Source organism: Sander vitreus, chromosome 3 (assembly GCF_031162955.1).
Source record: "Sander vitreus isolate 19-12246 chromosome 3, sanVit1, whole genome shotgun sequence".
Classification (NCBI taxonomy): domain Eukaryota; kingdom Metazoa; phylum Chordata; class Actinopteri; order Perciformes; family Percidae; genus Sander; species Sander vitreus.
The window spans coordinates 1,556,806-1,583,710 of NC_135857.1; the positions used below are offsets into that span (position 1 = coordinate 1,556,806).

At 42.7% G+C, this 26,905-nt stretch overlaps 1 protein-coding gene across 1 annotated transcript in view; it reads right to left on the reverse strand.

Moving 5' to 3' along the window:
* Positions 1 to 23,701, reverse strand: part of robo2 (roundabout, axon guidance receptor, homolog 2 (Drosophila)) — a 164,900-nt gene extending 141,199 nt beyond the window's left edge. Inside the window, exons 1-2 of the mRNA XM_078245603.1 lie at positions 23,021 to 23,701; positions 9,678 to 10,004 (exon numbers count right to left, since the gene is read on the reverse strand). Of these exons, the coding sequence (XP_078101729.1) occupies positions 9,678 to 10,004; positions 23,021 to 23,075 (382 nt within the window). The 5' untranslated portion in view covers positions 23,076 to 23,701. The remainder of the gene's footprint in view (positions 1 to 9,677; positions 10,005 to 23,020) is intronic.
* Between the last annotated feature and the right edge of the window lie 3,204 nt (positions 23,702 to 26,905).

The following is a 26,905-nucleotide window of genomic DNA, read 5'->3' on the forward strand; positions in this document are numbered from 1 at the left end:
AAACCCTGTCTTGTGTATCAGTTCCAAACATCTATGTGCTGCTGTGCTTGTGTGCCTTTGTGTGTGGAGGCCTACTTTGTGCATGAAACAGGAGAGCGTTAATGGCTTTTAAAGATCGGTGGAGTCAAATGAGCACGCTCATCAGTTAGCCACACACCCTTTGGTGATCACTCAGTGTCGTTAGATTTCATTTCCTGTGGAAGAAGAAGATCTCGGTGGATTCAAGACAAATCCCTGCAATTATAGCCATGCTTTAGATGATTTACTGCCATCATTTCTGTCTCACTGGGTGGTGGGTACTGTTGTGTATGGCATTATTATCAACAGTTATCGTTGGAAATACACAAGCAATAATGTTGATTACTTAGGATTTTACTCTTCCTAAAAAACTATCCCTTATTTTTTCTAAACACAAAAGCAAAATGAAAGAGACAGAAAACTGCCCATACACCTATCTAAACACACACACACACACACACACACACACACACACACACACACACACACACAAACATGGGAGGCACCTGCATGTTCATTAATAGCTTTGCCCTGGACAGTGTAGAGCATGCGGGCCAGCAGCAAGAGGCACTGAGATAACATTCTGCTTAGCATTTGAATAGGGTGTTCTGATTTCTATTCAGTTGGCCTTTGCCCATGCTAGTGCTTAAGTGGTCTGGGTGAGTCTGTCTGGTCTCTACTGTGCCAACCAATATGCAGGCTCATATCTGGCAATGTCTGTCTGTCTGTCTGTCCGTTTGGCTGCATGAGTGTCTGGCTGGTTAATAATCAGCCTGGCTAGCTGCTAATCATCCTCCCAGCTGCAGAAGCAGGTGGTCACACATACCACAGCTCCCAGTCTCATTCACCATGTGATGTCATCTCACTGCACCTGGTCACACTGCTTTACACAGAACTGAGCTAGCCTGTTTCCCTCTATGAAATCACATGTCTGTGCTGGTCCTGAAGCTGAGAAGCGTTGATGTTTATTTCTCAGCCGAGTGGATGCGGCCTCTCCTGTAGTGAACTGGTGGCTGCTGAAAACAAAATAAAACCTGTGTCCCCTTCTTCACCTCGGCCAGGCCTGGGACTGATCCCAGAGCAGTCTAACAGGCAGAGGCAGCAGTTAGGACACACTCCACATCCAAATGGGAAGCCATTAACTCTGCAACACACAAGGTCACCTCCAACTAGACACAGCAGCCACCCAACTTCCTCTGCTGATATGCCCAATGGATGCAGCGGTGCAGTCATGTAAAGGTCAGGATGTAAAACTGAACGGAACCACAGCTGTCTCAGAAACCACACTCTCTAACACTTGATCTTGTCTCCCTTCACTTTTGAAAGTGACCAAAATGCTTTGAGTATCACTTTCAAACAGCAGGAAAGGAAATGAGAGAGGAAGAGAGTGGAAAGAGGAAAGAGAGTGATTGAGGGAGGGAGACTGCAGAGACTGAATGATCAGGTTTCAACTCTAGGTCTGCAGCTGTTGAGGGCTCTGCTGGCTGATAGGTGGCCCTTACTGCAAATGTAATCCAAGCCAAACATAATATCTGTCTACGCCATCGAGAGATCACCAAGTCATAACACATCGGGACCCACGATAACTCTGCCGTTGCCCAGGTCCAAGCCATGCCTGGTATCAGTTTAAGGGACTGCAGAAAAAGAATAAAAAACTATTATATATTATTAAATCGACACAAACCAAGGCACCACAAGGCAGGCAAAGTTGTACACTACGAACTCTCAACTTCCTAGGGCCAGTTTGGAATTTGTCCCATGAATTCCCCTCCTCCCTTCCCCCAGTTTCCTACTTCCTCTCCATCCACACAGTTCAGTTGAGAATCTAATGAAGCTGAAATGCCGTGTCTCCTATGTTCCCAAAGGGCTACTTTAAGGAGGGACTATCCTTAATGTTTGCACAACTATGAAAACAGCCACAAAAGACATTTACCTGAAACATTTGTGTGTGTGTGCTTGTGCGCTTATGTAAGGAGTGACGCAGAGAGTAAGTGTACACAACAGCTTGGAACAAGATATCAATCAGATTGCCAGTGTGCAGTGTGGCAGTTGTAACCCAAAATAAACAGGCTGAATGGTGGGTCTGGTTGAGTCTTGACCCTTCCACAAGATCAATCCTCAGCAGTATTGTGCACCCTACAGTGTTGTGCAAAGGCATGTAGGCGTGTGAATGAATGTGTGTTTAAGGGTGTGTGTGAAAGTAACCAAGGAAATAATGGCCATTTGAACCAGGGACATCAGTGCAGAAATAACAACACATTCCACACACCAGAGGGTGAATCAATTCCAGCGACATTTGATTCAAACCCATATCAGCTAGAGCCTGAACTTCAGCCCTCCACCCTGTCACCTCCTCCCCAGCTCCATATGATGGATTACCATCTCTGGCAGAGAGAGAGAGAGAGAGAGAGAGAGAGAGAGAGAGAGAGAGAGAGAGAGAGAGAGAGAGAGCGAGAGAGAGAGAGAGAGAGAGAGGAAGGTGGGTGGGGGAGGTCACTCACTACAGGGACACAGTCATCAGAGGGGAGCGCTGGGTTAAGGAATTATGGTTTGACAGAGATCTAGGGTGGATAGGAGAGGGCAAAGGGTTCTCCAGGGGTCAGAGGATCCAATCCTGGCTGGACTCAATGGCAAGCCAACCCCAGGACGCAGAGTCTACAGGGATTTCACTCAGGGTCACATTTTCGATTAATATTATTATCACTCACTTGTCCCTTCGCCTACTTGTCAGCAAATAGAGTGGTATCAGACATACTCATCTAAATGCTTGCACCTAATCAGCACACCTGTGCAGCAATTTAAAATAGACTTACATTTGGACAACCCCATGTGTTAGGTTATCTACACACAGGCTGAAGAATAGATTAATAGACTGATAAAGTAGGGTATTTTCTGGAATGTAAGTTGATGATAATCAAGATAAATCTGCTTACTGAAAAACTGAAAGCTGCAAAAGGCTTGAATAAATTACAACCATAAGTCCACATCAAAACAATAATCAAAGTCCAATCCACCCATGAAAGCGGGAGCCTCTCACCCTGTGTTTTAAAGCTGATCAATAATCAGCCTTCAGACAGATTTTAATAATTTACAGCTCAGCCTGCACCCCAAACTGTCTGACAAGAATAAAAGAAATGGTTAGGCAGGCTAAGTTTATTTTATGGAATGAGCTTGTTGCAATTTAGGGACTCAATGTTATTGCAAAGATTTATTTCTCAGTCACTGCAGAGTGAGCACTGATGGTGTAAAGCATGGGCAAAGAGGCACGTGGGGGTGGAGGGAGCAAGGAGAACGAGGAGAGAGGAGGCAAAATGCAGGCAGGAGAGACAAAGCAATAGCCCTGCATTGTCAGAGTGGAGAGGCCATCAATAACAGTGTCACTATAAAGAGAGAAACCGGGAGTGTAAAGGAGCGAGAGTAGGGTTTATAAAGGAAACACAACAAAACCTGGTGCAACGGGGGCTTCATCTTGCCGGGCACTAATGGGCGTGAGAAGTGGCTGGCTCAGCATTCTCTGCTTGACGGCTCACTCATCTGCTGACGGGCCGTGGCATCCATGACGGAGCGCCACACACTTGTTTAATCCAGTTTATACACTCAAAGGTGACACAATGGTGGATGTCGAGAGATGGAGAATGAGGAAAAAACGAGGAGAAAAAGACTAATAAAGGGGCTGAGAAAGATGGTCAAAGGTCATCCCAAACTTGGATCCCATCAGTGCTCCATCTCTTTGCCACCTTCTCAGCACAGCTCTTACTGCACTACTCCAGTATGGCTGTCGTCATTCAGCAATACCACAGTGTAGGTGTGCTAGAGCTGGGCAATATATCAATATTATATCGATATCGTGATATGAGACTAGATATCGTCTTAGATTTTGAATATCGTCATATCGTAATATGGCATGGTTGTCTTTTCCTGGTTTTAGAGGCTGCATTACAGTAAAGTGATGTCATTTTCTGAACTTACCAGACTGTTCGACTGTGTAACAGTTCTATTATTTACCTTTACCCACTAAGTCATTATATCCACATTACTGATGATTATTTATTAAAAATGTCATTGTGTAAATATTTTGTGAAAGCACTGTAGTGTTGACAATAGTCAACACTACAAAATCGTTGTGGTATCAATATCGAGGTATTTGGTCAAAAATATCGGGATATTGGATTTTCTCCATATCGCCCAGCCCTAAGGTGTGCTATATTTATATATATATATATATATATATCTTCAGCACTACACTTGTTTCCTCTGAAGGTAAGAAGGTAACACAGACAGGCTGTTTCCCTTCGGTGGAGTTGGGGAGGTCAAAGCTGGGACACAAGGCCCGCTGAGGATAGTAAAAGTGCAGTCTCAGGACTTATCATGTGTGTGTGAATGTGCTAGTTTGTGTGTGTGACAGTGAAAGGTCAGAGTGCTGGTAGTGACTGCAGTGTATTCATATGATTTATCTCCCTGTGAGAGTTTTCCAAATATCTGTTCCATTTCTGCAGGCCAGTCTCTTTCTGTGCACAGGAGTTGGATTGTTGCGGGTAACTCCTCATTTACTGTGGACATCTGTGGCTAATAAATGAGAGAGCAATCTGCATACTGCTGTTTATGGCTGGCGAGAACTGTGTGTGTGTGTGTGTGTGTGTGTGTGTGTGTGTGTGTGTGTGTGTGTGTGTGTGTGTGTGTGTGTGTGTAAATCCCAATAGATAACAACACCTTTTTACAGAGGTCTAGCTGCATAGACAGAGCTGACACATTTAATCAGGGATTTCTCCTCTCTCACAGTTTATCAGGGGAAGATATTTCTCACACACTTGCTCTCACCATCTCTCTTATTGCAGGACCACATTCTAACCTTTTCCGCATCTATACTTTTTGCATTTTCCTTCCTTCCGCACTAAACTTGAACCTTTAACCTTTAACCACCTTAAGCAAGAAATAGTCCTGGAATTATTTTTGGTTAAGAACCCAGTACTCCTTCCACTTTTGGACTCTATCAAGTGAGCCAAAACAGAGCCCTCAACTCTATGTTTTGCACATCCCACCACATACTGTAAACTCACAGACACATTGATGTACTATGAGAGTAAAACATATTTAAATACTAATTAGAACGTGCTTAGTTTTTGAAATTGTGTCTATTTCTTAACTGTAGCATGCATCATTAATGTGCTGTAATGGTTGCATTGTTGCTGCTTCCTTAATTACCCTTGATTATTTCTCAAGGACTTCAGTGCAGATTAAACCTCAGCCTACAGGGGTTTACACCAGTGTGAGGGCAGGTGTTTGTGTACACTTCCATTTTCTCATTTCTGAAATGGAATGAGTCCAGATGAGCTTGTGAAGGCTCTACAGTGCGGCTCAGCCTGACTCCCCACCTGGCCTGCTCCTCCTGGCCTGTCCCTTTATTAGCTTCCTCTCATGCTGGACACAACAGGAACAGCTTGGTACCCTCCTCCTCTCTTCACCACTCACACCTCTCCCAACTCTATTTTCCTGCTAATTACCTTGTTGTACGAGCACCAAAGGCTACCTAACGATTCACTTAATTGCAGAAGTGGTACATTAGATGATATCAAAGGACCTTTTTAAAAGTCATCCAATCCCATTCCAAGCGGCATTTAGAACCAACCCAAGACATCTGTTTCATTTCTGTGTCATTTGCATTTTTAAAGGTTACAAACTGAACGGAGCAGCAGAGGATACAGATCTACACCTCAAGATTCGGTGTGTTCGTACCTTTGCAATGCCTCTCTCCCCAGATGATTACATACATTTAATATACACATAACCACATACACGTCAGCGGGCTTGAGTCACATTCAACACTCAATTAAAATTACAACTGTTCACCCTACATGCTTGAATTTAAAGCACTATGGACGCTAGCTACCCATCCACCTGAAAAGATTGGGGCTTAACATTTTCCATGGGATCCTATCACCCCAGGTGTGCCTTGTCACACTTACATATACACAGATATCCGCAGTGGTAGCAATTTATTCAGCAGCGGTGGCTGCAGCTAGCATTTCTGACACAGGCTTCACAATGATTTATGAACCTGCTCATTGACCTAGTTTATTCTGAAAAGAGAAAAGGGGGCACATCCCCTAGTATATAAGGCATATCCATCCCATGGAACTGGCCTGCAGTCAGTTTTGAAGAGCATGGGAGGTAGAATAAGATTACAAAGCAGACTGCTTGTATACCCTCAAGACAATACATGTACAGGTTCTCCATCTTCTGAAGTACAGCACAGTGAACAACACCTATTATGGAATTTCTTCTTCCCAAATGAAGCACAGTGATGTTCAAGCATTATCCTCACACTCTGCACATGCACCATAGACTTAGATAACATAAAACAGTTCATGCACTTCTCCAGCCATTTGTGAACAATGTGTGTTCAACAGTTAACACTTAAAGGATGACATTTTAGAAAGACTAAGCCCAGTAATGGCACAAGTCCCCCCAATCTGGCCCACATTAAAAATGCAAAGGCTCCTAGAGGCCTCTTCCTCTCCACTCCACCTTTACTCTCTAACAGAGAGAGTGGTGAGGGCTGCCCAGCTTGATGTCCAGAATGCAGCAGTGCCGCTTTGCTCAGTGGACACTGACTTCAATCTGTTTCAGAGCTGCAATTAAATTATCTCACCGGGGTCCTGCTCAACCACTCGTGAAGGGAAAGGGGGGCAAAGGTGTGTTCAATACGAGGGGGGGAGAGAGGGAGGTAAAAGACGAGGGGGTGCAAGACATATCATACACACAAACCCAGCTCAACAAGGATATAGATTTAAATGCTGCTTTTTCTTGTGCGATTAGCTGTGGCTTTACAATCACTAGACGGATGTCAGGACCTGATAAAGCTAATCACTGCAGTAAGCCAATGTGGGATTTAGCACCCCCACCACCTTCTGCTCCCCCAGTCCCCTCAAAGACCTGGCTGAAAGAGAAAGCCGAGAAAGCCCATGGAGCGCTCCACAAAATGGGGAATTATGATAGCCTTATATGTAGGAACAAAAATGCATAAAGAAAACACACAGATGGTCATATCTTTATGTCATGTTTTTTATATTTGATTGATTATGCGCTTATTGTTATTGTCAGTGATACTTACTGTCTATATATTTATAAATAAGGCGATCATGATTATGTGATCTGTTAACTACATTTAAAAGACAGCCTAATACTACTGTATATTTAGGAGAGATGGAGGGAGAAAGAGAGCTTAAAAGAGAGAGAGTGCTCTCAAACAATGGAAGTAGCACTATGGTGAAACACTAACTAGCGTTGACTAGGTCCATTCTGGTGCCCTAGGCCAGACACATGATTGGTTCTGACACCAATTCTGCAGATGAGCTTTGGGACATTCCAATCAATACCCCTTACGTTTCTCGTCATTAGAGTTGCACCAAGTCATCAATATCTTAATATAATACCCTCCCTGTATATTTCAAACTCCTTCCTTTCTCCTCATCTCCTCAATTCACTCTGAAGTGCCTCTGAGGGCTTTAGTCTGTTCATAATCAAATAATTTATATTAACAATATTCAACTTTAATAAAACATCATTGCACTGTCACGCCATAATCAAGTAACACAGTAACTGTCCCTGTATGAACTGCACTTGACCCACCAGCACAACCATTTCCTACACCCACACTATATCACAGTCAGGCCAACACTGCTGTCATTCTCAAACTATGTGTGTCTCAGGTCGGGTCAGGTCAGGTCAATAGAAGCAAAATGGTGTGAGGTAGTGTAGAGCCAATAGCGGTTTATTAATAAATGGAATTGGAAGATCGACTTTGACGAACAATTAAATGTAGATGGTGTCAGTTTCAAGTACATTATTTTGCAATAAGGTAATTGGGGATATGTTGCCTGATGATGAGAGCCAGAATCAAAGCTTTTGACTTAGTGGAGGCTGACGGTGTACTTTTCTTTTTTGCCAAAATGGCATTTTACAGCTACAGTAGGGACAGAGTCCAGTTCTGTATTCTTGTTTACTCAGAGTGTGGCCTGAGGCTTTGTCCTAAACCTCTCTCTCTCTCAAACCCAGTATCACTTATAATACCAATCACACATGTGCTCTTATTTCTTCACCTTGCTAGCTCTTCCTTATCCCCTCGCTCCTGGCTTCCTGACCCCTCACCTTTAAGCCATTCAAAGAGTAAATGCCTCTGTACAACTGCCTCTGCTGCTCAACCCATATTACATTAGAGAGGGAGAGATAGAGAGTACTGAAAAGAAAGGCTAAAAAACAGTATGAGAGGGAAAGAAATAAAATAATCTAGAGACATCATCAATTTTTCATGAATTTTCATTTAGACTGGGAGAGCCCTCTTACAGCAATCGATAGATCAAGCTGCTGTCATGCAGTTAGCACCTGGGGGCTGCTGGGAGGCCCTCGGGAAGGCAGGGGACTGGATCAGAGGCGGACACCAACCCCCTCCTCTCCAACACACAAAGTCCATTTCCCAAGGATCACAAACCAACTGCGGGTCACGGGTCCTTTTTAAAATGGGCAAGATATTATTTCTTCTGTTCAAAACATGATCAAACATTTAATTAGCAAAATGTTTGCTTGTGTTATGTTTACTGTGGGGAATGGGAGCTTAGCATTTGACTCTAATAATAATACTACAATGCTTAAATTTGTCATTTATCATGATATGAAATCTTGAGGTCTCCTCTCCATTTCAAATCACGCAATTCAAGAGAAGCATCAAAAAACACTCAATGGGATTATGTTTCATGAACAAAGCCCTTGTTTGAAACGCAGTGCTATGTTACTAAAAGTACCAGCAGTTAAAACAACATAAGGACATGGAGACTTTCCGCTCCATCTCATGGGCAGTCGAGGTGCCTGGGAGCCTCTCCATAGGAAGCCCAGCCTGAGCCTGCTGGGAGGGAAGGCTCATCTTCAAAGGTAATTTGATCCACAGCTCAGGTTCTGCCTGTCAGTGTTCACCAACACAGTCCAGGCAGCCTGTGTCAAATGTCCTTCAGGACTTTGATCTGTGCCTGTCGTTCTACCCCCACTCACCTGTGAGAGACCCATATCTACCACACCATCATGTCCCTCTCATACAGTTTGACAGTTGCTCTACGTCCAACTCAAAGGTCTGCAGACAACTTCAATCAAACTCCCTTGAGGTAAAAATATATAAAATGTATCTCAAGAGCATGGTGGAAAAACTCATTCTGTACAACTCATTATTTTAACCAAACAATGACGCACATAGTGGGACCGCAATCAAGCGCATTTGTTCCTTTTAGAGCTACAGGAAGTGACTACAGTGTTTGCAAATATAAAACACAGAAAGCAAGATGATGTCAAGTCTTTAAATAGTGTAATTTCAGTTGCCTCAAATAAAATGCTGTTTTGTTTACTGTCATCCCCTAAAGTAAAGACAACGTCATTTTCCATTATGTAAATGGTAGAAAAAAATGGATAATTGATAATGCCGAAAGGAACTGTTCAAATAGTATATCTTAATTATGTCATGCTGAATGTAAATCCAGTCTTTCCATCATCTGGAAGCAGCGAGATCAAGACTTTTCTTCATCGAGCCAAATTAATGAATTAAATTAAATGAGCAAAATAATTTCAGCAATGCAGCAAAGAGGATAAATTAAGGACAAAGAGGAGTCCTGACTCACATGCTACTTCCAGGGAGGCGTTGCGGCTGACAGCCTCTCCCAGGTAGTTGCGGGCCACGCAGACATAGGCTCCCTCATCCGGTTTGCTCCGTCGTCCATGAACGATGCGAAGGAAGAAAAGCGAGCCACTGGGCAGCAGCATGCGGTGAGAACGTGGGTCATCTTTGTCCGTTTCCACCCGCTCTCCATCCTTGTACCACTCCACTGTCGGGGTTGGCCGCCCCTCCGCTTTACAGTTGAGAGTGGCAGGCTCCCCTTTGGAGACAATCAGGTCAGAGGGGTGCTCAACAATCCGGGGTGGGGAGTCCTCTTGGCGCAGACGGGATCCTGGAGGAGAAAGAAGAGAACAGTAATTAATCATGAAAACACAGCATACAGACTTTTAGCATTGTTTTAGTTTGACATTTTAATATAAAAAAGCCCTCTCAAGTCAAAAGCCTCCTCCATTAACATAATAGCCAGCAGGTACACTACTTGGAAAAGGTAGGAGTTAAATGAATACACAACTAAAAGTAGCAGATTACACATTCCATCTAGCTGGGGAAGGCCTCAGGATACCACAGAATGAGCTACAGGATGTGGCTCAGGTGCAGTGTTCATTTTATCAATGAAAACTATGACCAAAAATGTCTGTTGCCAACCTTGACAAAAAATACTATAAAAGAAATAATAACTACATAAATAGGAATATCTATAAACAAAACTATGAACTTCTGCTAAAATGTGACACACTTTCATCAGAAGACTAAGACTGATATTAATTTAAAACCAGGTGCCAAAATCAACATTGCTTGGGAGAAGGATATTTTCCTAAGCTTGGTGCCACCACTAGCCAGACGTGGACAAGCAATGGAAAATGGATGGATGACTCCAACTAATAGTTACTAAAGCTTGTCCTGGGTTAAATGCATGTCAAAAACATATATTAAACCCTTTAATCACCATTTCAAGCCGATCAAAAAGCAGCCATCTGCTCTCTCTACCCTATATGCAAGGGCTTGTGGGTAATTGGACCCATGGGTGAACAGTGAATGGAAGCATACAGTCAGCTTACGTCTGAACTATACACACACCAAAATTATATATTTGGCTTTCACTGGAGTGCAAACAAGTACAACTGTTGAGTCCACTGTTGTAGACGTGTGCATGTGACGGGAATATGAATGCCAGGGTCCAGACTAATGTCAAATGCTAATCCCCCACGGCTGAAAACCATGGCCCACTTCTTTTTATTAGGGCTTGCAGTGGGTCTGGCAGCTAAGATAGTGGTCCCCAAGCCAGAGTGCTCTGTGTGTCTGTGACCAGGTCTTAACCATGGAGATAAGATGCTGTAGGTCACACATATGCATTTACATCACAGAGGCCCTGGGAACCATGCAACAATCAAAGAGTTTGATCCAGCATCAAACAATCAAAGACACAGTAAAGGGAATGGGGAATAAGGCAAACTTTTTCAACAGCCCTTCCTTTATCCGCTTTCTTTTGAACCACATTCAATACCCCATCAATAACTCCAGCCAAATGTTAACCAGTCAGTGTTTGTCTATTAAATAGAGTGCCAGGCTCTTTGTCTCAGAATTAGTTGTTGCAGGTGTGCATGTGATTGAGCTGAGTTGATGACTGTGCCCTTCCCCGGGGCAGTGCAGTGGGGTGGGGTAATAGGACGATGCCTGCTGCACAGAAGAGCACTGTACCACATAAGCCTTTGTGCTTATGTAAGGGCTAATTTCAACATGGGATGAAGGCAAAACAGTGGAGGTGCCAGCTCTTTGTTTGCCTGGGTTTGCACATGTTCCACTACCCTAACACTGGAATATCTCAGGGGATAATGAGACTCGCTGTACCCTGGTCTTTTCTGCCTGAGAGTCTGTGGGTAGGTGTCTGTGGTAAGGACAGGCCCAGTTAGAAACCCACTGATCAGCACAAAATACACTTCAAAGACTCAGAGTGTGCACACACAAACATTTATACACACACTCTGTGTAAATGTGCACTAGTCCACTATTTATCCCAACAGGGATCAGGCATCAGACAGTGGCATATTGACCCCTGAACAGGAGGTAGTCTGTTCTCTAGGCTTCCTAATTTGGGCTAATTCCCTCCATTTCCCTGTCATTGATTAGTGATCAGGCCTACTGTCTTCCTCTAAGTGGGGCCACAGCCAGGGGTTTGTAGTAGTAGGGGGGGGAGGACGCAGGATCTAATCTCATTGGTATTATGTGACAGACCATAAATGTACTATTTGTTTTGGAACAAAACCTACACAGCCTGCTGCTGGCAGTTTCTAACCAAATCTCTTTTACCAGTGGTAGGTAACAGTAACCTAGCAAGCAGTCAGTTTCCCAGTCAGCACAGGGGCAGAGGGGCAAGTTTGTATTCTGGCAGTAAGTGACCTAATAAATGAAGCAGTAATTAACACTTTGACATTGATAAATGGAGGGCAAGATAAAGGACGGACATGGAGACCCCCATCTCCCTCAGATAGAGTGTCAAATGCACATTTATTCTTATCTCATTGGAGCATCTGTTTCCCTCATAATCCACAGGCCCTGCAGTGGCTTTACACTAAGGCCAATGCACATGCACAGCACTAAACTGCGGCGACTCCATTCAATTTATATCAGTCTAATTTCTTTAAATCCAATTTGTATTCCAATCTACTGCCTTCTAATCACTTAAACCTTGAGTCTCCATCTGCTCTCCTCTTTCCACTGGAAATGAAAACAGCAGATGCCTCTACAATTGTCCTTTCACTGCCAGAAAACGCTGAGCTGGGTGCACAGAGGGCCAGACGTGACTGGTCAGTGTCCTTCCTGAGTAGAGGTAGTCAGGTGTAGAGGTAGAAAAGGTTAAAAGCACATCCATATGCCATGGAATATGTTTTAAAAGAGGCACATCAATCTCAATACTGGATAACCTCAACTCGAACCTTGCCAATTGCTGAGCGAGCTTCACTTTCAAAAGCACAAACTAAAATGTGCCATTATGTGGTTCCTATGTCCTAGTGATGCTGTCCATGAAGATCAAATAAAAAACCTTATGTATATCCCAACCGCCCTGCCATCAAGCCGAGCTCCTAACAGAAGTGAAAGTCAATTTTCAGCTTCCTATTGAGCCCCCTTTCTCACTCTCTTTACGGTAAATGGGCTTTCTGTTGCCCTTTTAATGTGATCATTGGTGCTGTGCAATCAAGTGCTCTCTGAGCTGAGGCGAGTGCACTTCACTGGGTCTCAGGGCACACGCGCCAATCAAAATGCTGTGTTTCCCCCTGTCTGCAATAAAACCACCATTACTTTTCACCACTGCTGTGCAGTCATCCTCTCCTGAAGGAAAGCAGGAACCAGAGAACAAACAAACAAGCTAACAGACAGAGAATGAAATCAGAGAGGGATTACTGAACCAAAAGCTGATTCTCTTCTGCCTTTTCTGTCAGTCTACTTATGTCAGCTTCACTGCAATCGGATGCAATTTTGCAGTTGAGTTTGCAGTTTGAGTTGTATGGCATTATAGCTCACTCTGTTGTGTTCTTCTATGTTCCAAATATCTCACTTGACATGTATCATTGAAAATAACTAAAGAGATAAAAGGTTTAAAACAGTTAAACAATAATATGTTATATTTGTTATCATATCCAGCATAAAAACACCACTTTAACTGTCATAAACAGCTTCTTCTCCCCACTGACCACACACATAGCATGTCTCCTTTCTATTCTCTTTGCCACATATTTATTCATGTGTGCAACAGAAGGTCAGGCCTTTCATGATCTTTTTGTAATTATTTTTATTAGCTCCCAGGAGAAATCCTAGCCCACCAACCAAATCAATACCCACACCAGTCTCTGCCAGAGCATAAAAGGAAGGGCTCCCTAAAGAGATATTAGTTATTCTGCCAACAGATTTGTTCGCTGATCACAGGTAACCAATGGCAACCTCGGACCAAGGCAAAAAGTTCCAGTCACTGATGCTCCATAAAACATCAAACATGAAAACCAAGGTCCAGGCCAAGACGCAGTACCACTGTAATGTGGATACTGACACTTTCTTTAGGCAGAACATGCTTAAACCCAGCGAACTGAGGGAATATAAAATTGTAAAAAAAATGAAAACCTCAACGAAATTTGAAAAGGAATGAAAATTCCATGTTGTCCATTCTGAAATATATTCTCCTCCTATATTCTTCTCCTGGCTCTCTCCACATCTCCTCAACCTTCCACTCCTTCTTCTTCTTTATATCTCTGCATCTCCCTCCCAATATCTCTCTGTCTCCTTCACTTGCTCCCTGTCTCCATCCTACCCTCGCTGTGAGGGTGACAGAGTCATATCTGTCATGTCATCAGAAGGGAAATGTGAGAGAGCGGCAGGGGGAAACTGGGGGTGGCGATAGAATGATGTTACTGGCCGTCCTCGCCTCTGCTCTGGCCTGCCGTGACACAGACAGCCTGTTCTGCACCCAAGATTCATCTTCTTTAGGCCGGGCTGTCATTGGCGTCACAGCACATGAGCTCCAGTATACCCCAATACCAGGCATACAGCTCATCTCGGTGAGGTGTCACTAAAGACAACCTGCTGTATCTACTGAAGTCTATCCCAGCTCACTGCATACAGCTAGCCACTTAATACAACCTGGAATATACAGCAAACTCCACACAGGGGAAATACAGACGTGGAAAATGAAGGGTGTTCACAGGTGCTGAGCAGATTCATCTTCTGTTGCAAGAGAGGGAGGGAGTTCTAGCTAGCAAGCTCACATGATGGGCTCTGTTCCACCTCAGTGCTCTGCATACTGCCCCCCCCTTCCACCTCCTTTCTCTTGCTAAGATCTATATGCTGAAAGCCAACACAAGGGTAATTCTAGGAGCTGCTCTCAACCTCTTACTGCATCCATGCTTGCCTCCAACAAATATCAGATAGAATTCCACTCTGAGTGTATTTCGGGCAGTGATGTGGTGGGGTTGTATTGACTCTGCATCTCTGTATTTGCCCTTTCTCCCCCATGAAGATGGAATATATAAATAGATTACTGTGGGAAACAGAATATCTGATTTTGTTGCAGAGGGCTGATTCACATATCTTACATTTCAAGCAGTTTCCACCTTATTTCCCCCCCCAAACTTCTCTCATTCTGACTCCTCATTCTACTATCAGTAGCCATGAACTAAAAAGATTAGGTTATCTTTATTTTCAGCAGATGGCCTGTCCCGGAAGAGCTGAGATTGCTGACTTGGAACAAAAGACTAAAAGGGGACGACAGTAAACTAACAGTTGAGCCTTCTTTATGGTAAAGTGCAATGTGTTGATAAGGGCACTGCTTTCTTTCTATATAAGGGCTGATTAGTGTAAGGAGTATAGCCCCTCTGTGAGACTGTCAGGCCACTGGTAGGGACACTAAATTGTGTGATGCAGATTAAATGATTTCCGATGACATGGCCACTCAAGCATGTAGCTCGCTGCACCACCCCACCTTCTTTAGCTCTCTCTCTTCTCCTGCGCAGCCTTCTGAACAGCCATGTTCTTGCCTGCATCTTCTTTTCACTACGGCAGCAGCCTTGATATTGAAGATGTGGGCTTGTGTGTGGAAAACCGTACAAATGATTCGAATCCCAGAACCAGTAGTACAAATTAAAGTTTTTTTTATTTATTTTTTTGATTTAGAATGTAATGCTTAATAGTCTCCCATTCCTTGTCAACTGCTGTAGAGGAGCCCTTGAGTTAAGTTAATGTCCACTTGCTCTGGTCAAGCAGGGGTCATCAGTAGAAAACTGGCAGTAGAGCCAGTAGAGAGGTGACTGTAATCTCTGTCAATGTGCTATACAATTAGATAAGCAAGCAGCAGTGTTCTCAAGGTGTGTGCGTGTGTGTGTGTGTGTGTGTGTGTGTGTGTGTGTGTGTGTGTGTGTGTGTGTGTGTGTGTGTGAGTGAGTGAGTGAGTGAGTGAATGAGTGAGTGAGTGAGCGAGTGAGCATGCAAATGTAGACACAGCTGGGCGCAAAATTTCACATCACCAATTCCCCCAATTCCTACTGAGGGAAGAGCAATGTAATGAAAGGCATCAATTGATTCTCCCTCAAGCATTGTAATCTCTTTACCTGCACTGCTGAGCTGCCCCAGCAGATTGAATGGGGCAAAATAAATAAGTGCTTTATTGCTTTAGAAATGAAGTCGAAAGAGGGGAAAGGGTGGAGGAGAAGGCCTTCAGTTGTTGATACACTGTGCTGAGAGATGAGTGGATAATTGGAGGTGTGCCACAGGTGCTGACCTGTAGTGGACACATTACAGTGTCCCTGCATGTCAGTGAGGGCGGTCGCCACCTTCAGCCACTCCAGTGGTCTTTAGACCCCCGTGTGAAGAACATGGAGAATAAGAGTAGAGTTGTAACCACACACCATCCAAGTGATGAACTCAGAGAGCAGAGCAAGGTTATAAAATGGCCCTTATAGCTTACTGTTTGTGTTTTGTTAAGGTGCAGTATACCAAGTCAAGATGAGATTTATTAAATGTTCTATTCCATGGGACACTTCATCTGGTCTGGCTTAGGGTGACAGGGTCAAGAGTGCTAGCAGTAAGTGGATGAAGGACTCATTCAATTTACTCATGCTCATAGATCCATGCTAACACAAGAAAACAATGGGCTTTGATGGCTATTAATGGTGTTCACAAACTCATTCACACAACACACCCACTACATTTCATAATTCTACCACTGGCTGGGTGTAACCGGGCCTCTAAATGACAAATGCCTGTGAGCAGCCCTCCAGAAAAATCATCACCATCCTGGAAGTGGAGCTGAAGAGTTCAAACGTTCAAGGATGCGATTAAGGCTTTCTTCCTACACGCCGCAATGGTTGTAACACTTTGGCTCGTGCCACGTTCCACACTGAGACTTCCACCACAAAGGCAGGCTCACCAGGAGCCATTATATACAGTAAATCAACTCCCCCCTGGTCCTAGTGGCTCGGTTTACAAAGCAGTGTGGTGCCATGTTTCTGCAGCAGGCAGGGACACAACAACAAAAACATACCCACAGCGACATACAGTGAGAGCCTTATTACTTATCAAATGATTATGTATGTATTGTAATTTTTTGCAACTGAACTGTAAACATGATTTAGCATATTACAGTATATAATAGCACATAGCCACACTGATTACTCAACAAGGTTATTTAGAAATGCATTGCCAGTGAACCCTATGTCTTATTACCAAATTAGGACTTGTATAGCAGAGAGATCTCAAGGATAGTGACAGCACATCATTCGCAGTATATACTCAGGCAAAGTAATAGTATTATACAGTATTTGCAATTCATAAAACACTTCTACATATCAACATATCAATGATCACATGTTGGGGCAGCTTTACAGTATTATAAATGTTGACATCCAGGGAGATATCAGTCTGTTTCCACACTAAAACACTGGTTTGGCAAGTGATGGTGTAAAATTTGGAGTCTATGCACTGGGGATTAGATTTCCCAGTTAGTTACAGGGAAGAAAAGGCACCAAGCTGTCATGGATGGGTGATCCATAGACCAAGCCGGGGATGGAGATGGTGGAACGAGACACTTATTCACTGGCTCCACCACTCTGAGCCGCATTACAGCTGCGCTGGACAACTGCTGTGTGTGACGGATATGTGCTCGAGTGTCATACTCTGGCTGTCCATCTTCACCCATCTCACACTGAGAGACAGCTCATGCATTTTTATCTCCAGGCCTGACCTCATCTTCAAGACACAACTCGGGTACAACTGTCACACAAACTATTGACAATGAAGAACACAAAGGTATGCCAGTGACTCAAAACACTACAAGGAACAACAACAAGGAATTCCATAATGACTAGACATATACCATAAACAGGTATATCCAAAAAACAGGGATGTGAAATAATACAGTATGTGCCAAATGCTTTTTCCATTTAACGTGGCAATTGTTTACGGTCTCTTTATCTGTTCCTCTTGCAAACTAAATGCTCGGTGCAACCACAGTGCATTCATGTCTGCCAGTATGCATTTGCATGTGTGTGTGTGTGTGTGTGTGTGTGTGTGTGTGTGTGTGTGTGTGTGTGTGTGTGTGCAGCTGGATCCCAAAACCAATGCTAACGATCCCAAAATAAATGTAATTGAGAAAAACAATTATTTTGCACATTACATTTTGCAACGTATGATTATATATATTAAACTATGATTTTGTCTTGTGTTCTGATTGACCCAGATTTATGAAACAAATTTATTTTGATCTAATTTAGTTTTGTTTTTCTTTTACTTGTATTTTATTTATTACTTGTTTTCAAAAAGATTGTGAAAGTGCACAGTTGATCTTTTTTGTGTTAATTATTTAATACTATGTCAACATTTTATTATATATTTATTATTATTTTTAAGGGGAATTGAAAAAAATGTTAAAATGTTAAATTTCAAGGTGTTTTCATTGTTTTTAAAGTTTAAAGTTGATGATAACACGATTTCAATATTGACCAAAATAATTGTGATTATGATGTTTCCATAATGGAGCAGCCTTAGTCATATAGTTGTATGTACTTCTGTGAGTCATTCAACCTTGACATCCCTCGCTTCTATCTAAAGGTTGCTGCGTGACAGCCAACCAGAGGGCAGAGGGAGGGCATAACGGGATACAGAGTAATTAGACGCTTCCCCAAACACGACATTTTAGTGCAGCGTGCAACATGAAAACACTGATAAGGAAAACATGCTGTCTCTTCCAGCAGGTTTAAGGCATCGCAGGCTTCTGTTGTACTCAATCCTGACTTCCTGTCTGCATTTTGGCATGCTCTTAAGATAATCGAGTTTTGTTGAGATAAGAATGCTTGTCGCATCCACACTGCAACTGAGTAATCTGTCCTACACAGAGGCCGTTTGTATTGTAACCGCTGCCTGGGTATTTGCCAATTATCAATATGGGATCATTCACTATCAACTAATCATCGGGGATTATATAGCAGTAATTAGATCCACGTTTTCTGTTTGTTGGCCCGCCTCAAACCCTTAATCGGCTGTTTGGGAAACAAAATCAGTGAGAGAATGGAGCAAAGGATTATATATGTGTCTTGGGGCCCAGAGGGGTAAGCACAGGTGTGTATTCTGTAAGTACAGGTGTGTGAGACAGGTGAAGGCCCTGACTGCTTGCTTAACCTCATAGTCAGCATGCTCAATTCATCATATCACTCCTCCCCCATGCCTACCTCCACACACACTCCTACTATGCTGCCATCACAGGTGTACAACAACCCCCTCAGTGTTTGAATTCCACCCTCAGGAACAATGTCAACGATGGATAGTGTGTGTGTATGTGTGTATGTGTGTGTGTGTGTGTGTGTGTGTGTGCGCGTGTGTGTGCGCGCGTGTGTGAAAGAGAGAATGTGTCAACGAGATGGGTCGGGGAAAGTTTGGAAATATAAATCATGTGAGTAAAGATACTTATCCTTTACTGCCGCCTACCTGTTTGCATTAAACCTCCATCTCTCCCCATTGTAATCTCTCCCCCTCGTTCAGTCTTTGTTTCTCTAGGCAAAAGCATCAAGGCATTATGCCTTTTTCTGCTCTGTAAATGTCAGGGGTATGCTTGGCTGAGGCTTAATAAAGCGGAGGTAAACAGGGAATAGTGGCATTACTTACTCTGCATTCTGCTGGTCAGCCACGCGCATTGTCTGACGCTGACATTTTCTCTCCCGCATCTGCACTATGAAAATGTAAAGGCATTAACCAGTGTGATCCCAGAATTTAAAACATCTGTGAATCCCTTTTATTTTTGAGTGATCACAGAGCAAAACTTTGGACTTAAAAGAATTATGCAGAGCTCAAAGTCTATTCTCTTCTATGCTGATATAAATATTGTAGAAGTTGACAGGCCCTCGTCATTGGTCAAGTAACACTCACACACACACACACACACACACACACACACACACACACACACACACACACACACACACACACACAGCTTTGTCATTGGACATGTGCCCACATCTAGAGCTGCAACGATTAATCGATTAGTTGTCAACTTTTAAATTAATTGCCAACTATTTTGATAATCGATTAGTTGGTTTGAGTAATTTTTTTAAGACAAAAGTAAAAATTCTCTGATTCCAGCTTGTTAAATGTGACTGTGTTCTAGTTTCTTCTCTCCTCTGTGACAGTAAACTGAATATCTTTGAGGACGTCCTCTTGGGCGTTTGGGAAACACTGATCCACATTTTTCACCATTTTCTGACATTTAATCTAATCAATTAATCGAGAAAATAATCAACAGATTAATCGACTATGAAAATAATCGTTAGTTGCAGCCCTACTCATATCATTCCTTGTTCCCTTCCTTTTATGATAACCACCTTTGTCTTTATTCTATTCTCATTTTTGATGTTAACCAGAATAAACAGCAGTGCACTTTGATGCAGAGGAAAGCGGCTTCCTCGACTGTGATGAGACCGTGGGAGACAGTCAAGGGGATATTCCTGTAGATCTCAGATGAAGGTTCATCATTACAGCAGCCCTGTTCCAGCAAATGAACCTCAATTACAATAACGCTGCCTAAACGCTGCCAACTCAAGCAGAACAATCACATTTGGAGCAAGACATTGCAATGGCTCTTACACAATGACCTCAGCCTGCCTCATCATTCACCTAGACTATTTTAATCTGGGTCTACTTTCCATTATAGGGCAGTACTTTAAACCTCTCTCATTCAATCATGGCCATCAACAGAGCTGTTAGTCTCCAGGGCGCTTTGGTAATAACGCCTCATCCTCGCCATTTGCCTTTAAAAGATTGTGTTGTTAAACAACTCTTCTCTCAATATTTGTATTTGATTACACTCGTTCTGTCTCTCCCTCCCCTCCTCCCTTCCTTAACGCATACACAACCACACTCTGGCTTTGAGTTTCTCTTGACTCAGCATTACTGAAACCACAACCCTTCTGGCGGATAAAGAGCTTTGCACTGTCTAGACCACCAAAGACACCAAGAGGCCGTCTCCACAGTCTCTTAGACTGATTTAAGTTGGACCGTATTTCAGCACCTCTCAGTGTGTCACCCAGAAAGGAACGTGATGTCACCAGCTCCTACATCAGCCACAAGCATGCAGGAGGTCTCAGAATAGCAAAAGGTCAGGAGTGCATGTCCTCTATGCAAAGCATGTTCTAATCCATCTTCAAAAAGCAGCATGGTGGAGTTTAAGAGATAACCAGGCAGCTGCTGACCAGTGAATTCCTGGAAATATCTTCTACTGCAATCAATCTGATTCTTTATAAAAGTGTGGTCACCCTTTCACATGCACAATCTCTTCCAACCCTGGCAACCACACCCAACACACTGTTTCTCCCTGTATTCCCTCTCCATCTCACCTTTTCTCTCCTCTCCTACACACTAGCAGTATTAATCACAGCACACTAAACAGTGACTGACACCATTCACAAGGCTTGGCTTTGTTGGCAATGCTGCCCAGTGAATACAACTCCAGACCTTTTTGTCTGCCTAAGTGGACTCTTAGAGGAAGCTCCTCCTTCTCCAAGGACCCTCAGATTACCTCTGAAAAGGGCTGGGTGATGGGTGAGTTTTGCTGAGGTGGAGGGGGAGAGCAAGGAAGAGGGGGGGGGGGGGGTGACAGGCAAATGATTGGGAAGATCCACTGCTCCCAGGGAGAGATGCACCCTCTCCCTCTGGACAGCCAGCAATGCCATCAGCCACTGCTTAGCAACCAGTGGGATTGCCTGAACAGAGTGAAAGACGCACCGAAAAAAAAAAGTAAAAGAAAGAAAAAAGATTTAAATCCCAGCAGAAAGGGGACTTGATTTGCTGACTACAGAAGGCAGGAGAAGCAAAACACGCAGCTGGGAAGAACAAAAGCAGGAGTTGACAGGTGAAAGAAAAGAAAAATGGGGCTTTGCCGGCACCTGCATTCAGCCACAACAAAAAAAACCTCTGCTTTACACCCTGCCAAATTGTACAAACAATACAAAGCAAACACATGTGTAAATCATCACTCACAACATATTGCTGATATAATGTCCCAGTGTGTGACCAGTCAGGAGCATGATTTCCTCATTCTATGATCATGAGCCTCACTTTGTCTATGCAGGTGTGTGTGTGTGTGTGCGTGTGAGACAACTGTGTGCGAAAAGGTGTGCCCAATTCAAAAGTCGCATTAAAATTCAATCAGACTTCAGGTTTGTGCATTTTAAAAGTAATACATCTTAATCCCTCCCATCATTCCAGCAGTCACAGGTTGGACCAATCCCAATCACCATTTCCGTCACCTCAGCCCTCCTATTTTGAAGATTGATGCGAGTCATCACATTAACTCTGCAGTCCAGGCTGTTTTAATTCCACCATTAAACCAGTTCTCTCGTAGGCCAGTGAATCCCAAGAAACCTTGTAAAATCGTAAAAAAAAAAAAAAAAAAAGATGCTGACTTCGGTGGCAGATAGGATGAAAAGGGCTTAAGCTTTTGGCTGCAGAAATTAAACAGTATCAATCTCATTTGCATCACTATTAAAGTTTAATCAAACAAATGGGAATAATAAACTGGGGCACTGTCCCAGCTTGGATTTAAGCCGGTTTACACTGTGGTGAACAATCGCAGCATTGAAATCCTAAAGTGAAATGACCACAGCAGTACCATCCACTACAGTGCAGGGGCAGGCTGATCACCTCCAAGCCACCCACAGGTCTCTACTACTTTCTGTTGTGTCAGACTACTTTATCTTTTATTCGTAGCATTTGAATACATAACGACATTTGGGATTTATTTGCCATTATTTAATTTTTTTTTTTTAATTTATTAAAAATAACTAAAACTAATTTCCTAAGTGGACTTTTTTGTCATAATATATGCATACCATAACATAATATTTACTTATTAAAAATACTACTGCTGCTTCTTCTATCTGTTGCATAATAAATCCATCTCTGCCCTAATGTTAACCTCCTGAGAAGCGATTAGCTGCACTGAGTGAAAGGGTTTGCCTGCATATTAATTTGAGTTTTATAAATGAAAAAAATATTTGCTGCGATGATACGAAATACATTTAAATCCAAACTCCATAAGGTCAGTCTAGTTATCAACAGATAGCCAAACTGTATTACAGACTTAACAGTCTTTTAATAATCCAAACTCAGTGAATCAAGGAACGGGGTTTTTTTTTTCTTCCTGCAAACCAGGTTCCAACAACATAAATGTACAATACTGCTTACAATTGAAAACTGGGTAAAATGACGGGTGGAGCGCCAGGGTAAGGGCAGTGTCTGGCGATGTCTGTGTTAAACAAAACTGAATATTAATATAGCATTAAGAAGAAATGTTGCACAACAACACGTTAGACAACTTACCATCAACTTGAAAATACAGTAATCCGCCAACAAGGATGAACGCTAGCGGACCCATACTAGCATATTAAACATCCACGGCGGGCGCGCAAATCCTCGAAATCAATGCAGGAAAATCTGTCCGAAATGACAGGCAAGTCTACTCCGTGTTTCTGGGAGTTATGGAGAGGTCCTAGTTACTGACAAAAGCCAGTTTCACTGTCCAAAAAATTGAGAGGATCCATCTCCCAGTAGGTCACCCGGAGCTGCTCGGGGTGTTCATATCCACCAAACTCTCAGTCTGTGAGTATTATCCTATCCCTGCTTGCCCCGCGAGTTCATCCGCAATATCTGCTAATTCTCCAAGATGACCTGCTACACAAGCTGAGAGAGAAATATAGGCTACAGTAAGTCCACACTGGAGAACACACGTAGGCTGGGCACTTCTCCGCAGGTCCTTCGTTCCTCAGGACGCGTCTCTGGCACCTTTCAAATCTTCAGCGATGTCTCCCCAGTCCAACACATGGCTCGGCTGAGACTCTGACTGGAAACCAGCCCTCAACTCTCACGCATTCCCCAAAAGTTGTGTTATTACAGCGGGAACCATCTCCCAATAGACCCATGTGCTTAGCCTAGGGAAAAGCGCTTTAAGTGTACAGTCGTACTACAAGTCAGTTCAACATCCTCCTTCTCTCTCTGCTGTTTGATTCCAACAGCGCTGCCGCTAGGAGCGCACCAGGCACCACACACCAAACACGGACCGGTCACACCGGGAAGACAACGGCGACAAGAGAAGAGAGGAGTAGACTGAGAGGAAGGAAAAGCCCAGGAGACCTGGGGTCTTAGTCCAAATCTGTTTGTAGTTATGACGAAATGAAGACTAGACTAGTGAGCCTTTTTACTACTGTAAGATAATCATTTTGAACAGAGATGTGCTAGGTAATTAGGACTACAGTTGAAAACACTGGCGCATTTACAGAAATGTTGATTAATGTGCATCGTCCTAATCAAATAAACTGACAAACAAGATGTGCTGGAGTGGAGGATAACCCCACACAAACTCTGTTTATGCACATAGGACTGTTTACTTGAGTGTAGCCTACATATCATTTATAGCTAATGCATTATTTACCACACAATGTGAGCACTACACTGATTCTCATCTGAAAATATCCAGATAGTTTAACCACCTACTTACTGCAAAATTAGTGGGGAATTGTACTGTATAAAAAAGAGGCAACAGGTAGCATAATGTCATAACTAGCTTTTTATAAGTAAAATCTATTATTTATGTTTTTTATAATAATGCAGATGGTATGATTACAAATGTCATTTACAATTTCAGAATATGTGGAAACAACTAATCAATAGACTCCATTTCTGTTTAGGCATATTAAAGATGTGATAGAGATGTTGAATAATACATGGATGTGAATGTCTTGAGCTATTGAAGCAGAATTGTAAATATGATCTCTGTCAGAAATCGATGACTGATTGACCGAGCCCCTGCTAGAGATGAGGAGAGAGGCGGCCTCTCTGCATACATGTCTTTTTCAGGGCAAAGTGTGCAGACAAAGACAGAATACAGCAAGGACACAATATAATCAGTACAATCCAATTTTTAATCATGGACAAATTCAGGTAGTATGACTTGGCACAGGTCCCAAGATATGTTGAGGTTCAGAGATAGAGGGGGGTCGTGTATGTGGTCTGCACTACTGCCCAGCAGCTCTTCATGTTGTCTCAGCGGTTTATTATACAGTGAGCTATGAGCTGTGAGCTCCCCCTACTGGTGTCAGTTATAGCAATCTTCTGGGCACCAGGCTCTTTTCACACTGCCCTATCAAGTAGTATGAAAAGAGGAGGCAGCCCATGTAGCCCTAACAGCACCATTTCTTAAGCAACGTGATTGATCACATGTTGCTTTTCATCAGTAGAATTAAGCAGATTTGATTAAAAAAAACACCAGAAGTGTTAAAAAAATAATAACAGCATGTTGCAGCAGAAATTACATAATTAGGCTACTATTGTTTTTTCTTTCTCCATAGACCACAGCAAATTGGTTTATTATTTTATCCAAATAACTTACACAATACAAACTGTAGTTGAATGAAACATTAGAAGAGATGTAAGATTAATCTAACAGGTTAGCCCCTTTGTCTTTACCTTTTTTGTTTTAACAACCTAAAAGGCTCGGATTTCCCATTTTATGATTTACATCAAAGTCAGCCATAGAACAAAGCCCTCACAACTCACAGTATGTTCCCTGAAGGTGTCTGTGAAAACCATACTCTCCCGATAAAAAATACAGAGACTAACACATGACAGGACGGCTTTGGCAAAGAGAACCACTTCTATTGCCTTTAATAATAGCTTTGACTGCTCATGGTTTCTTTTTTCTTCTGTTTGTTTGTCAAGCTGCATGTTCAAGCTTGCCCTATAAAGGCCTCACTGGGAACTGCAACATGTTGTACGTTTACTAGCTTGCTCCCATTGCAGGCAGCACTGTCAGCTGGCCAGACACAGTGATTTATCTTCATATTTTAATATGTTTGTGAGCTGCATGCAAATTCTGTCTTTTCAGTGCCTCCAGTGTCCTAGATTCTACCAGATGCGTGCAACCACACACACACACACACACACACACACACACACACACACACACACACACACACACACACACACACACACACACACACACACACAGCTAAACAGAAATGTATTGTGTCATCAGTGTTGCTGGCAGTTCAAGGAGAAAAAAGAATATAGAATTGAAGAAAGGTAATTTACTAAGAAGAAAAGCATGCTTCAAACATAAACAATGGAGTGCATGGCTTCATTGATGGAAAAAGTAAGTTGAGTGTATTTCTCACTCAAGCACTGCCTTTTATTCCCTATTTTCAATCACTGGATCTGTAGCGGAGGTAGTGATATTCCCCGGGTTTCTAAATATCAGCTGAAAGTAGATTTATATTAATTAAACTGGAGGCTGTGTTTACTCAGGGCGAGGCATGTTACATAAAAATGAGATGGTGGGACTAAGCCATGGACTGGTAACTCCTGGACATCATAATATGAGCTTATGCTTCATTCCACTGTTGGGAGAACTTCACAGATCCTTTATTAGGTTGGAGTTCATAATATTACTGACAAACAGGGTTTTCTGGGTGGATTAGTTTTTTACATTTTGAAAAATTGAGAGCATGCGAATGAGGTGCAACCACACACAAATAAGTGTGACGTCACTGAGGGGAAACCAAAGCAAGAGCAGTGGTTTAGAACGGCTGCATCAACAACACAGATGAAATCAAAGATATTAAAAACATGGAAAATAACACAGGCTTGCATGCAATTATGCTGCCCCCCCTTTTTTCCAAAGACAATTTGAGTTTACGACCAGATGCTGAAATAGATCATTTGTTTTAACCTAAACTAACCATGCCACAATTACTGTCACATTTTTGTGTTTTTAACTGAATCTAAACTAATTATCAATCAGATAATTTCCCATTATTGTCCTCAGAACATCTGCTCATTGATGGAGCCTGGGTGGAGCCATTCATAAGAATGGTTGTCTGGCGTGACTCACATCCATCCTCGTCCACTTCTCAACTGGCATGCCTTTAATCGGTCACGTTGAATCACAAAGACTTTAGTGTCAAAATTACGTGAAATATTATTTTCTAATAATATAGGACACAAGATAGCTGCTTGCTATAAGAAAGATACACTTTAAAAAGTGTATTATCGATTGATGGGATCCCTTTAAAATCTTAGGTGCTGCACCCTTTAATAACAGCATCCTCTAATTGTTCTTCTAAATGATTAAGGCTCTTTTATCCAGTTGCCCAGTTTATTAGCCTGGTTGACACCAGACCCTTCTCAGCTGTAACTGAGAGTGGGTCTGAG